The sequence below is a fragment of the Carassius carassius genome, chromosome 42, assembly GCF_963082965.1.
Source record: "Carassius carassius chromosome 42, fCarCar2.1, whole genome shotgun sequence".
In the NCBI taxonomy this organism is placed as follows: domain Eukaryota; kingdom Metazoa; phylum Chordata; class Actinopteri; order Cypriniformes; family Cyprinidae; genus Carassius; species Carassius carassius.
Genome location: NC_081796.1, coordinates 19,987,579 through 20,000,283, shown reverse-complemented (window position 1 = coordinate 20,000,283; position 12,705 = coordinate 19,987,579). Strand labels below are relative to the sequence as shown.

The 12,705-nt window shown below is 36.1% G+C and overlaps 2 protein-coding genes across 13 annotated transcripts in view; both read left to right on the top strand.

Moving 5' to 3' along the window:
- Nucleotides 1–7,102, top strand: part of LOC132124107 (TRAF2 and NCK-interacting protein kinase-like) — a 55,272-nt gene extending 48,170 nt beyond the window's left edge. For 10 of the 11 annotated variants that reach the window (XM_059534935.1, XM_059534932.1, XM_059534930.1 and 7 more), the window contains 4 exons: nucleotides 1–24; nucleotides 1,368–1,527; nucleotides 3,607–3,746; nucleotides 4,927–7,102. The exon at nucleotides 1–24 is cut by the window's left edge and continues 126 nt beyond it. In XM_059534935.1, coding sequence (XP_059390918.1) covers nucleotides 1–24; nucleotides 1,368–1,527; nucleotides 3,607–3,746; nucleotides 4,927–5,010 — 408 coding nt within the window. In that variant the 3' untranslated portion in view covers nucleotides 5,011–7,102. The remainder of the gene's footprint in view (nucleotides 25–1,367; nucleotides 1,528–3,606; nucleotides 3,747–4,926) is intronic. The other variant, XM_059534931.1, reaches the window with a different exon arrangement.
- A 2,448-nt stretch (nucleotides 7,103–9,550) lies between these two features.
- On the top strand, nucleotides 9,551–12,394 carry LOC132124106 (eukaryotic translation initiation factor 5A-1-like). 2 transcript variants are annotated; one of them, XM_059534923.1, is made up of 5 exons: nucleotides 9,551–9,660; nucleotides 10,599–10,789; nucleotides 10,879–10,983; nucleotides 11,351–11,482; nucleotides 11,570–12,394. In XM_059534923.1, exons 2-5 carry the CDS (start codon nucleotides 10,622–10,624, stop codon nucleotides 11,630–11,632), a joined length of 468 nt encoding a protein of 155 aa, XP_059390906.1. In that variant the 5' UTR covers nucleotides 9,551–9,660; nucleotides 10,599–10,621; the 3' UTR covers nucleotides 11,633–12,394. The 2 variants fall into 2 exon arrangements, with proteins under 2 accessions (XP_059390906.1, XP_059390907.1); XM_059534924.1 differs by lacking the exon at nucleotides 9,551–9,660 and adding an exon at nucleotides 9,668–9,757.
- The last annotated feature ends 311 nt before the right edge of the window (nucleotides 12,395–12,705 follow it).

Genomic DNA, 12,705 nt, shown 5'->3' with positions numbered 1-12,705 from the left:
TACGATATCTACATTCCGTCCCACGTAAGTGATGACAGGCCGAGCGGAGGCAGCTCTCCCCTCCTTACCCTGATCCTAAGGGACTTTAAATAGGACGACTTCTCTCCGGGGACATTGGGATGCACTGTAGTGTTGTATCACATATGTGCCTTTTAATTACAGACAAGGGTCCAAATTTAACACTAAAACCAAAAGCAAGTAAAACCTGGCTTTGATGAGAAAAATAAAATGCTTCCCAGTCGGGTGGTAATTTTTTAAGGACTATATATGTATGTGTGTATAGTTAAATAGTTATTTATTTAATTATACATACATACATATATATATATATATATATATATTCAAACCAATTGACTTAACATTTATTATAATAAATGTATCTTATTAACTTTTTATTAGCTTATTAAAGTACGTTGAAGGTATACATTTTGTGCATTTATCCAGAAATGTATAATGTAAAATATATGTCTAAAATATGCATTACCAGTCAAAAGTTTGGAATAATTAAGAACTTTTATTGTTTTTGAAAAGTCTCTTATGCTCACCAAGGCTGCATTTATTTGATAAAAGAAATAAAAATGGTGTAAAAATAAAAATTGTGAAATATTATTACAATTTTGATTTCTATTTTAATATATATTATTAAAATGTTAATAACTGCTAAAAGCTGAACTTATAACAACAATAACTTCAGGAAATCACAATACTATGTTTTTACTTAAAAACAAAAAAAAAAACAAAAAAACAACTGGATTTAGACCAGATTTAGCTGTTTTTCTTTATGCAATATTTATATTTAAATATAAGAATAAATACATTTAATAATACTTAATATATATTAGTAATAAAAACAATTCAAAATGCAGTTTCATTATCTTACATAAAAAAAGTAAATTTTGGACCCCGATTACACAGTTTAGAGCACCTCGTATGAATGTTCTGTGTGCAGAATGGTTTTGAAGTTGACTAAAACCAATTTCATTACACTGCATGATATTATTGCTCTAGCCTTACCAAGTGTGATAGAAAAGTATCTCTACTTTAAGAAGAAAACATGTCCCCGATCTCCGACCTTTGACAAACCAAACACGTACATGAACCAAAGCAGCCAAATCGTTCCAATGCCCCATAGTAGTCCATTAGCAGGGCGCTTTTGGGCTCAGGCATCGAGTGGTCAAGCAGAGGTCAGGAGTCTCGATTGTTGCAGCAGTTTCTCGAAGGGAGAAGCTCTGGCCACCCACAGCACGAGATATGACTCACCGGGCTGCCCGGGGAGGGGGGAGAGCGACACCTAGTGGGGAATGTTTTGCACTACGGCTCCTTTTTGTCACCTCAAGGCTCATCTGCGCCCACCCCTCCCTTCCCAGATTCAGGGCAGTGTTACCCCTCACGCCATTGTGGTGCTTCCCAAGACTGACGGCATGGAGATGCTTCTGTGTTATGAAGATGAGGGAGTCTATGTGAACACATACGGCAGAATCACTAAAGACGTGGTGCTCCAGTGGGGAGAGATGCCCACCTCTGTTGGTAGGTTATGGTTGTTTATTTCACACAAAACGCTCCTGTTCTCCTTCTAGAGCCCTGATGGCGGTCTGTGTAAGAGCACCTGACACGTCCCCGACACCCCTCTGAATCTGAATCACTCTTCTCATACAAACACGCATGTCTTTGTCCACTCAATAACTCTTTTCTGTCTCTCATTTAACTGCCCCACTTCACCCCACCCCGGCCCACCTACACTAAACCCTGACAGAGAGTGAAATGTTTGTGTATGTCTAGCACATCTTGTGTACTGTTTTGTTAACCCAGTATAAGTCTTTGTCAGTAATAACCTTTAAATAATTTCCTTTCTGAGCAAAAGCCCAAGAAATGGCCAAGATTTGACCTTGGATCCTATTTTGACATACTTGTTCATAACATGACATATGTTCATAACATACTTGGGTGAATCTCACAAAACATGTCTGGGTCATATTCCACCTTAGCGTCAGAATAAAGAACATTTTAAGCCCATTTTAGGACTGTTTTGCTATTATCGTTTACATATTTTACATTGCATTACATTGCAATTGGAAAAAATGTGTTTTTGGCTTTTCTTATTTTAATGTGAAATGCGATCTGTTTCTTGATTTATACAAAACTAAATATTTTCTAGTCTTTGCTTTAAGAAAATTATTAGAGTCTGTTTTAAGACATTACAATGTTTTGTTATTCTTATTTAAATATGCATATGCAAATAGAAAATGTTCAATGGTTATTTATAAAAGATTCGCAATGCAAAAAAAAAAATGTCAAAGTCCTAAAATTTGCTCGTTTTTATTTTTTTTAATGCAAAACTATTTTTTTCCTTTTTGATTTTGGGGTGGAATGTGACCGGTATTCATGAGATTTACTTAAAACTATATATTTTTTCTATTCATTTTGTTTCAATTGATTCTGATTGAAGAAAATTATTAGATCCGTTTTTAGGACCCTTGAGATTTCTTTGCATTCTCATGTCCTTATGCAATTGGAAAGATGTTTAATCATCATCAAAAAATACTTTTACGATGCAAAAAATCTAGGTCTTAAAATATGCTTGATTTTTCTTCATGCAAGAATATAATTTATAAGATAATTTCCAATGTTTTCTCTTGATTTTGGGGTGGAATGTGACCTGTTTTCATTAGATTTACCCAAAATGTTAATTTTCTATTCAACACACACACACACACACACATATATATATATATATGTATGTATGTGTGTGTGTGTGTGTGTGTGTGCGTGTGTGTGTTGAATAGAAAATTTACATTTTGGGTATAAATGTGTGTATATATATATACACACACACACATATATATATATATATATACACACATATATATACACACACATTTAACCAGGACAAAGAGACCATCAGTTTCAGTGTAATTATTGTTGTCATTTTAGATGTTAATTATAGTGTCGTTTAACTCTTGCTTTACTACAATCATGCATCAGATATTGTGCCATGTGTCTCTAAAATTAATTTCCAGCTTTAATGTTTGTTTGTATATGTGTTTTCATCTCTCATCGGTGAAGAATGTTAATGTTATATTTTATTTGTCTTTGGGTTCAGATGTAGACCAGCAGCCGCCCACACCCTCAGTTCTGGATAAATTAATGTTTCAGCCATATTATGTTCAACTCTTCAGTGATTCTGCACTCATAACAAAGTCAAATTCATAACTCATGCATTTTCTATGCAAGATATCAGCAGAAAAAGAAAGTCAAAACAACCAGATCATAATTATCTCTATGAAGGGCTCTAAATCTGCCACAGAAAGTCCTCGGAGAAAGTTCATGTTAGCTCATGAGGATCCAAAGAACATGGCAAAAGCATAGTTTACTGGTACTTCAATCATGATTTTAATATGTGATGCTCAGAAACTGCTGCAATAATGACCTCCTGATGTGGAGTGGCTTTGGCAGGCTTGTTTCATTGGATCTGGGTTAGTTCGAGTTGCTGTTGGACGTCAGAAGTCGTTGAGGAACGGGGTGTTCTGATGATATACTGCATTTGGTGTCAGTGCTCTCCTGTCACATGTCTTTTCTATCTATTTGCTTCCCCCTCCCCTTCTGCAGCCTACATCCACTCCAGCCAGATCATGGGCTGGGGAGAGAAAGCCATTGAGATCCGCTCCGTGGAAACGGGACACCTCGACGGAGTTTTCATGCACAAGCGAGCACAGCGACTGAAGTTCCTTTCGGAAAGAAATGATAAAGTATGTTACCATGAACTTGATTTTTTTTCTCTCTAATTTTCTTTTTTTACAATTAACAATATTTAAAAATGAAACACTTCATCTTTTTCAATTATGCTAGTCTTTATATGGGTGAATGACACAATGCTCATTTTATTTTATTATTTATTTAATTGAATGACTTTTCTCTCTTTTTTTGGTACAGTTAACAGTATTTAAAATGTAAACACTTCACCTTTAAATTATGTTAGTCTTTATGAATCAGTGACATGATGCTCATTTTGCTTAATTTATTCATTATTTCAGTACTTTAACTTTTTCAAATTTTTTAACAATATTTAATAAACACTTCTAAACCATTATATTTTTTTATTTATATAATATTCAGTATTTAAAAATCTTTAAATTGTGTTTTTTTTTTTTACCTTGAACGCTTCAGACTTTTTTAAAAATAATGATCTAGATATGTGCATTCACATAACGTAGTAATGTAATTAACATTTAAAATCCTATATAATAAAATTTAAGGAAAGTGTTAAGTTCTTCTTGATTTTTATACTACCATGACATTAAACATTTTAGCTGCTATAGTATCATTGATATTCTTTTAGAATTTTATTCATATTTCAAATTAGTTCTTATTTTTGTATTTTCCACTTGATTTTAAAGTTGTTGTTTTTTTTCTCATTTTATTAGAGATAGTACATCAAGTTAAAATAATGAAAATGAGAAATATTGCCTTGACAACTAAGTAAAAAATAAAATGCATGAAAGTAAGCCTGAATGGAAACTGAAGGTAGTCAGTCACCTAAGGCACTAAATTGTAACGGTTTGGTCATTTGAATGTGAATAATAGTCAATATAATAAAGTCTACCGTATTTTCCGCACTATAAGGCGCACTTAAAAACCTTTAATTTTCTCAAAAAACGACAGTGCGCCTTATAATCCGGAGCGCCTTATATACGGATCAAGGCGCTCTGTCAAAATGTTGACATTCCCTTTAACACAGCTCCATCTAGTGGATGCATAACATAAACCCAGTCAAACGTTTGACTGCAGTATCTTCTATTCTATGCGCCTTATAATCCGGTGCGCCCTATATATGATAACAGTTCTAAAATAGGCCATTCATTGATGGTGTGCCTTATAGTGCGGAAAATACAGTATTCCTCCATGTGGACTTTTTTTTTTTTTTTGCAGGTGTTCTTTGCCTCAGTCAGATCAGGAGGCAGCAGTCAAGTTTTCTTCATGACTTTGAACAGAAATTCCATGATGAATTGGTAATTCATCCCTGCCCTTCCCTGCATTGTATCTGTGGACCTTTTCTACTTTATTGAAAAGTGTGGAAAAACTGAAAGACAGGAAAATCTAGGTGCGCTGGATAATCTGGCAAAAAGACCAAACCTTACTGGGACCTCGTCAAAAGAGTCAATAGACCAACCCAAAATCCTCACATCCCCTCCACCGAAAAGGGGCGCCAGAGGAGAAGAACCAGCGGTCTGCATTCTTTTTTATGGCTCTTTCATTAACATGCGTGGGGTTATGGTGTTTTTTTCCTTAAAAATCTGTATCTAGATTCTTCTGGAGGTCAAGACTGGAAATATGGGGAATAAGGCCCACAGAGTAGAGTGAATATTTGTACTGTTAAGACACTTTTTGACAATTTATCACGGTTGCGCTGAACGTCAGTAAACCTCTCCTGTGGGATGAATCCACTGAGGCTGGTTTGTGTGATCAACGCTTATTCTTTTTTATGTTTCAGCTTGGAATGCACACAGATGTTTGTGTCATGTGGATATCACTCTAATGTCTGACATTTAAGACTTGTATGATACTTCCCCACATTATGTTGGAGCAGACACACTTTCGGGCTGTCCACAGAATGCCTTAAATATGAATTCGCAAAGCTGCTCGTTTTTATTTTTTAAGTCCATAATATATTGATGTTTATGCATATTTCTGTAAGGAAAGGAAAATGCTACTTTTTTGGATGGAAATTGATGCCTGCTGATATGGACGTATAATGGAAATATAAATTATCCTGAATATTCATACTGTGCATTCCTAGTTCTAGCCCAAAGCTCTATAGTATTCACATTTGGTGCCTGTGGTTTGGCACTGTTCTCCTTGTGGTCAGGGAGATGGTGCTGTAGATCAGACCTTTCTTTTTTCATTAATTTCCATTGTCTTCACAAATTATGTTATGGGTTTTTTGGCAATTAAAAGGATAGTTCACTCTAAAATTAAAATTCTTTTCTTATATACTCACCCTCATGTTGTTCCGAAACTGTATGATCTTCATTCCTCCTCCTGACCAGAAGCTGTCAAGCTCCAAAACAGACAAAAAACATCATAAAAGTAGTTAATGTGCACTGCACTATATTTCTAGTTTCTGAAGCGATGTGATGTTTTGTGTGAGGATCAGGCTCAAAAAAGTTGTTGAAAATCCTACTTGATAAATCTAGTCACAAATAACAGACAAAAAAGACAATAAGGCGAGTCATTTTTGGGTGAGTTATTCCTTTAACTGTTTTTACTGGCCCTATGAGAACATGCATTTCCACATGGATTGGACAAGATTCATTGTTTTTCTTTGAGGATGCTGCAGAGCTTATTCTTTAATCACATTGCTAAGAAAGAGTCTGAATACTTCAACTGATCGGTAAATACTACAGAGCTTTCTATTGAAACATAAAAAAGGACGTTAAAATTCTGTTTAGAGTATCACCGTTTCTTTGTAAAAGTGTGTGTATGTGAATGAATGATAAAATGTAATGCTTTCCACCAACGATACAAAAAAGTAAATATGTTACCGTTAACATACCAGCAATCTCAATTGTTTTTCATATCAGGAGTAATGTGTTTTTAGGATAAGAGTGTGCTGCAGTTTTGTATTTTTTGTTTGTTTTCTCTTGACTTCCAGTAAAGTGCAATAGAGGCAAAGGGAATAGAGCCTGGTGAGTCGATTGCTCACCTCTCCTTAAGATGAATCTTCAGCTGTTTCTAGAGGGACGTTCACTACCACCTTCTGTAAATATCCAGTCCTGCCTCCAAATCTAATGCATAGGAACTGTGAGGATGTGACAGAATAATGTAAGATCCACCTCCTCCTCCTCTGTGTGAATCACATGAATGGGTGAACGAAGGGTAGTGTTTCGTGAGTAGAGCTTCCTTTTAGGCTACCTCGTTTCTGTTCACCTGTTGGACCGGTTCAGTTTTCTGTGTGGGTAATGATTCTTGATGCTGTAAATCAAACCTTTGTAAGTGACACAGTGAGAGGTGTCATTCCATGTAGATTCAGAGGTGATTTGAGTGTAGAGTGCCAGATAGAAATATGCCGAAATGGATGCTTTAATAAATAAATAAATAAAAAGTCTTGGTGCAATGTCTTGTGCAACAGCCAGATCAAGCCTATCGATTTCCTATTAGGGTGATTCTTCAATTAGGGCAACTTTTCAGTATACCCAAGGATGATTTTATCAAATTTTATTCAAATTTTCTAATTTTTACTTCTTTGACCAAGCACACAACGATCACATTATTACAAATTCCACTTGAAAGTTTAAAAAATATCGTATATATATTGTAATTTACATGAAACCGTTAAATGCCCTTGCATTTTTAGGATTACATATAATCAGAAATGCATTGAAGACCTTCCAGATGATGTGGCATTTTATTCAAATAGGTAGAATTATGAAATAACAGTCTTTTATATACTTTAATATATTTTCTTTATAGTTCTGTAAAGGCAAAAGAGTGTGAAATTCACTTGACACAACTAGGATCTTTTGAGACTTCATGTTTTTGTCCATCAAACTGTGAACTGAGAGCATGTGTGTGAAGTAATTTTTTGATCTTCCCATTCATTTTATTAACACAACTGTGAGGTCGGTTGATTTCTTCATCTCTCATGCTCCACCTTCAGAGGTGGAAAGACTTTTGATGCTTGACATGTTCTTTTTTTAATATGGACATTAACACCTTTATATTCAGGCCGAGTGAGTTGTTTAATTTCTGTATTTCTCTTATTTTTCGTGTATTAAACTTTGAGATTTATAGCTCAATCGATCACTCTGGGTATTGGCTGTTATTTTTTTTGTTCCAGTGTGTGTGTGATTAAACATATCATTTTTTAAAGCCCATGAAACCACCAGTTAAAGACAAAAACAGGCATTTTAACACTAAAATGAGAAATGGTGAGGTTTCAAGATTACAATCTCTCTGTTATATCTGAAGCTGCAACTGGGCATACACACAAAATATGCAGGATGTAGTCATTTTCATTAATAGATTTTTAAGGCTATTAAACTAGAGATTTGTTCCAAATAGAACTTTAAATGTAGCCTGGACTTTTAAGAGATGGTGATCTCATCTAATCTGTGCCTAGTCCATGTAGTTGGTGTTATATTTTATTGCTTACAATTTATTAAATCAAACAACAAAGTCACTCAAGTCCCCTTTGTGTCATCCATGAAGGAGCTGAATCTTCGAAACCGAATATTTAATGGTCGCAAAACTTTTTACAACCCAGTTTTCTAGATATTATAATGCGTTTTATTTATCGTTTTGTACAGTGCTTTACCTCATTGTATTTAGAAAGCAGCAGTATTATTGCGGTTTCTTTAAGGGATTGTTTTCTTTGGATGTGTTCTGGATTAGTTTGACAGAACTATGAAATCTATATTAAAATGTCAGAGATGCTTTAATATGAGTGCTTTTTTATTATAAGTTGTTGGTTTGTTGCCTTTAATGCAGTATTGCTCCGTAATAAATTCACCCCTGATAACTGCAAAAATGGTTTAATATTATAGGGTTGTTTGAGGATCTATTCTAGTCTTTTTAATCAATATTCAGCATGTTTATGCAAAGAGGAAAATCACAGAGAGAAGACTGCATATCAGATGATGGTAAAGCAGGTTGGTGGATAAATCTAGAAAAGCTATTAGCAATAATGAGCATTACTGATTTTGTCAGTCTTCATGTCAGACCCTTTTCTACTGACTAAAATTCTAGTTTTTGATCTTATAAAGATAATGGTCCAGTGTTTCTGAATGAGATGAATGTGAAATGGATAAATGGAAATATTTCAGATTTTGGAAACTCGCCCATTGTGTTCACTTGTCACCTAAAACAGACCGTTTCTTTGCTTTTAAAAAAAATAAACTGACACATCAAACCAGACCATGTGTGCTGTTGTACTTTTTTTTTTTTTTTTTTTTTTTTTTTTACATTTCTGTAATATTTTATAATATTAATCATGCATATATTGTTTTGTCATGCATTTTGGATGTTTGTGTTATACAAGACTTTTTAACCAGTGCAATCTTTAAGATGTTCGTCTGAATTCACAAAATGTGTACCACATTGACATTTTTGAACTAGTTGTTTGAATCCAAAACAAGACCACTGCTCAAAAGTCGTGTAACTGGAGTTTTGACTTCGTTATATAGTATAGGCTAATTTCTGTTATATTGTATATGTTTTATTACTTGATTAAATTAACCTTAAAAACATCTCACTCTCTCTCTCTTTCTAGTTTTTTAAATAAGTCTGTACCAAGGTTGCATTTATTTAAAACATTATTATTGTGAAATACTGTTACAGTTTTAAGTATTATAAGTAATATATTTTAAAATGTAATTTATTTTTTGAGATGGCAAAGTTCAATTTTCAGCAGCCATTGTTCCAATCTACAGTGTAACGTGACTCTTCAGTAATAATTTTGCAAGCATGATCTTGATTATTCTTACGAAATGTCATTTGAAATTAAAGCGGCACTATGACGATCCTAAGCGCTGTGAGGCACTACACACAAACTTCAGGCACAGTCTCTCCTCGTGTCCGCAGAAGAAGAGGAATCCCGCCCACTGTACGGATGCCGCATTAAAATTGGCCGCGCATGCGCGTTGACGTTCCTTTTTTTTCTTGGAAGTAAGTGCTGCATGCAGTGTGTTTAATCTGTGACGAAAAATTATACCTAACTTTGCTGTCTCGGTGTTGTCTTAAAAACGCTGTCGGGCTTGAACGCGTGAGTCTTGCTGTTGAACCGAGTTGTCTTGAGAAAGCGTATTGCGGTGGTTCTTTATGGCGGCTCGTGGAGTGGCTCTCTAGTTTGCAGGCCGCGCGCACGCACTGCACAGCGCCGCACGCGGGAGGCCTTTCCCCGCGCGCAGTGACTAGACTGAAAAGCGGCACGTGAGAAACTTTTGCTAAACCGTAGGAAACCTTTCCCCCGCTTTGTTACGTTAATGTTTATCAATCGTGGTCGTTGTTATGTTGTGTCTTTCAAATATTTAGTTCAACGGAAGAATGGGGCGTTAGCCTCTTAGCTGAGACATTTATCGGCAGCGCAACCACGTTGATGTGCGCCACGCAAATTAGACCGATTTCAAGTGGTTTACTGTTCGTTTTTCTGTAAACCGTGATGTTGAATTAACGAGTTAACCCGCTTTTCAGTGAGTGTTTCTGATTAAGGCGATGTAACTTACGTTAGCATAACGTACCTAGCCCAAAGAGAGTCCACCTGGCCTGGTTCGGCGTCGTCTTTGTGTTCACGGAGTGTAAAATATCGGCTGTAAAGTGTCATTTTAGACCAGTTTAGTGTTTTAACCACACATTTGATAACCCAAACAACTGTTAGCTGAAGTTCGATCGTGTAACGTTATTTGGATCGGATCCGTTATGTGGTAGAATTAGGGTAGCATGATGCGGCAGGTTTGAGTGCTAATGCAAACAAAAATTAATATATTTATAGTAAACTGCGTTTTATCTAATTTTGCTCATTTGCACGCGACTTAACGATGATGTTCTTATGTGATGAAGACTTTTTCCAGTGTAAACGTACTAATTCGCCACATGTCACCCTCCAGTGCCCCTTGTTTAGATCCCCATCATGGCAGATCCAGATCTTGATTTCACCAGCGGAGATGCCGGGGCTTCGACCACTTACCCCATGCAGTGCAGCGCCCTGCGCAAGAACGGGTTCGTGGTCCTGAAGGGTCGTCCCTGCAAAATTGTCGAAATGTCCACTTCTAAAACTGGCAAGCATGGTCATGCAAAGGTAATATTTTGATGTCTCACTTTTGCATGGCAGATTTTAACCACCTAGTGTTAGTTTTTAGTGTTAAGTGCTCCAGTCTTTCTTTGCAGGTTCACATGGTTGGAATTGACATTTTCACAAATAAGAAGTATGAAGATATCTGCCCTTCCACCCACAACATGGATGTGCCTAACACCAAAAGAAATGACTACCAGGTGAGATGTGCATGGCTTTGTGAAATGCAAGATTTAAGCTTTCTTGTGGGAGTTAATTTATTTATACACGTGTATGTGTATATGCATAAGTGTGTGTGTGTGTGTGTATATATATATATATATATATATATATATATACACACACACACATACACACACCTTGCATAGACCTTGTCTTGATGAGATTTTCTTGTACTTCTTAGTATGTTAATTCGACTTAATTGGTTGTCTAAGGGGAATCTTTTCCACCAGGGCAGTAAAGCAACGATACTTCAGCTTTTCATAATTCTTTAAGTCTTTATCTAGATATTCTGTTTATTCCATTTCTTGTTCTTTAAAATAAACGTATTTTTTTTTAATCTCCTAGCTGGTTGACATAAGCGAGGGGTTCCTCTCTCTTATGATGGACAATGGTGATGTGCGTGAGGACTTGCGTGTGCCGGAAGGTGACCTGGGCAAAGAAATCGAAAGCAAATTTGCAGCTGGTGAAGAGATGTTGGTAAGTGCAGCTGTTTGAACGAATGCATTTAGTCCTTGAGCTGCTTTTTGACATTGCAACCCATTCATATTTTTCTTTGTTTGGCAGGTTACTGTGCTTTCAGCTATGGGCGAAGAATCTGCAGTGGCTGTCAAACCCATGACCAAATAGGAAGAGAGACTGGGCTGCTCAGGCTGCAACATGCTACACTTTAACAAATCTCTCGCATTTGTTTTTTTGGTTTTATTTGTCACCAAAGCTATGGCCTTCACAAGCAACCTCAAAATTTTTTGTTGTGATTGTATTCCTTTTTTCTTCTCCTTCCAATACTGTGCTGGACTTGTTGGGTCAGTTGGCATTCTCTCGGGTAGGAAGTTTAATAATGTCAGTGTGTTTATCCCCTCAACTGCCCCCTTTCCCCCCCATTAAGTTGTTACCACTTACATTCCTGAATGTTAAATGATGGGATCCATTTATCCTTTTTGTATTCTTGAATTTCTTAAAAGTAATTAGTGTGCAGGATTTACGCAAGGTGCTATGAAGAGAGGAAACCCCCCAACTGACACTGAACTTTTTTTTTTTTTTTTCTTCTCCCTCTTTGGGTGCCATACTTTTACTTTTTCTCCTTACATGATCTATGCCACACTGGCACTATAGTTAATTCCTCTCAATTGAATGCCTTTCCCCCCCAAAGTGAGATGCACACTGGTAGTTGGCACTTCCTTGTACCTGCAGTACTTTAAAAGTACCTTCTCAAGTAAATCCGCTATGACAGAGAAATAAACTCCAGCAAAATGTCCCCTTAAATGCCAGTCTTTAATTGTTCAGAAGTGGAAAGGATGTGATGGCCATGTGCGAATACCTCTGTAACACAATAGCAGCCAGCTTGATTTTGGCTGTCATTGATGACCTTAAATAAAGTGTTGAAGCCTGTATTTGTCTCCAGGTAGGCTCTTATCAGTGCTGCTCCAGAATGAGCTTGAGGACTAAATCTTTGTGCGTTCTAATCTCCCTTTGTTCACTCGAGGCCTTTGTCACCTTGACTGGAGAGAGCAAAAAATAAAAACTTAATAGATTCAGAAGGCTGGTTAAAGGTGTTTCTTCATAGTTACAGTAGATTTTCATCTGGCAAAATTCAACACATGAGAATTTATCACACTATGGTGAATGAATGTCCTACTTGTTTAAATTCAGGAAAAATTACCTAGTGTAACTTGTCTGATCAAGTTAGAATTTTAGATTTG

Bases quoted from the DNA above. Each gene is read 5' to 3' on its own strand.
- LOC132124106 (XM_059534923.1), top strand. From the start codon at position 10,622: ATGGCAGATCCAGATCTTGATTTCACCAGCGGAGATGCCGGGGCTTCG. The intron at 10,790-10,878 runs GTAATATTTTGA...CTTTCTTTGCAG, and splicing joins GCAAGCATGGTCATGCAAAG to GTTCACATGGTTGGAATTGA. The intron at 10,984-11,350 runs GTGAGATGTGCA...TTAATCTCCTAG, and splicing joins CCAAAAGAAATGACTACCAG to CTGGTTGACATAAGCGAGGG.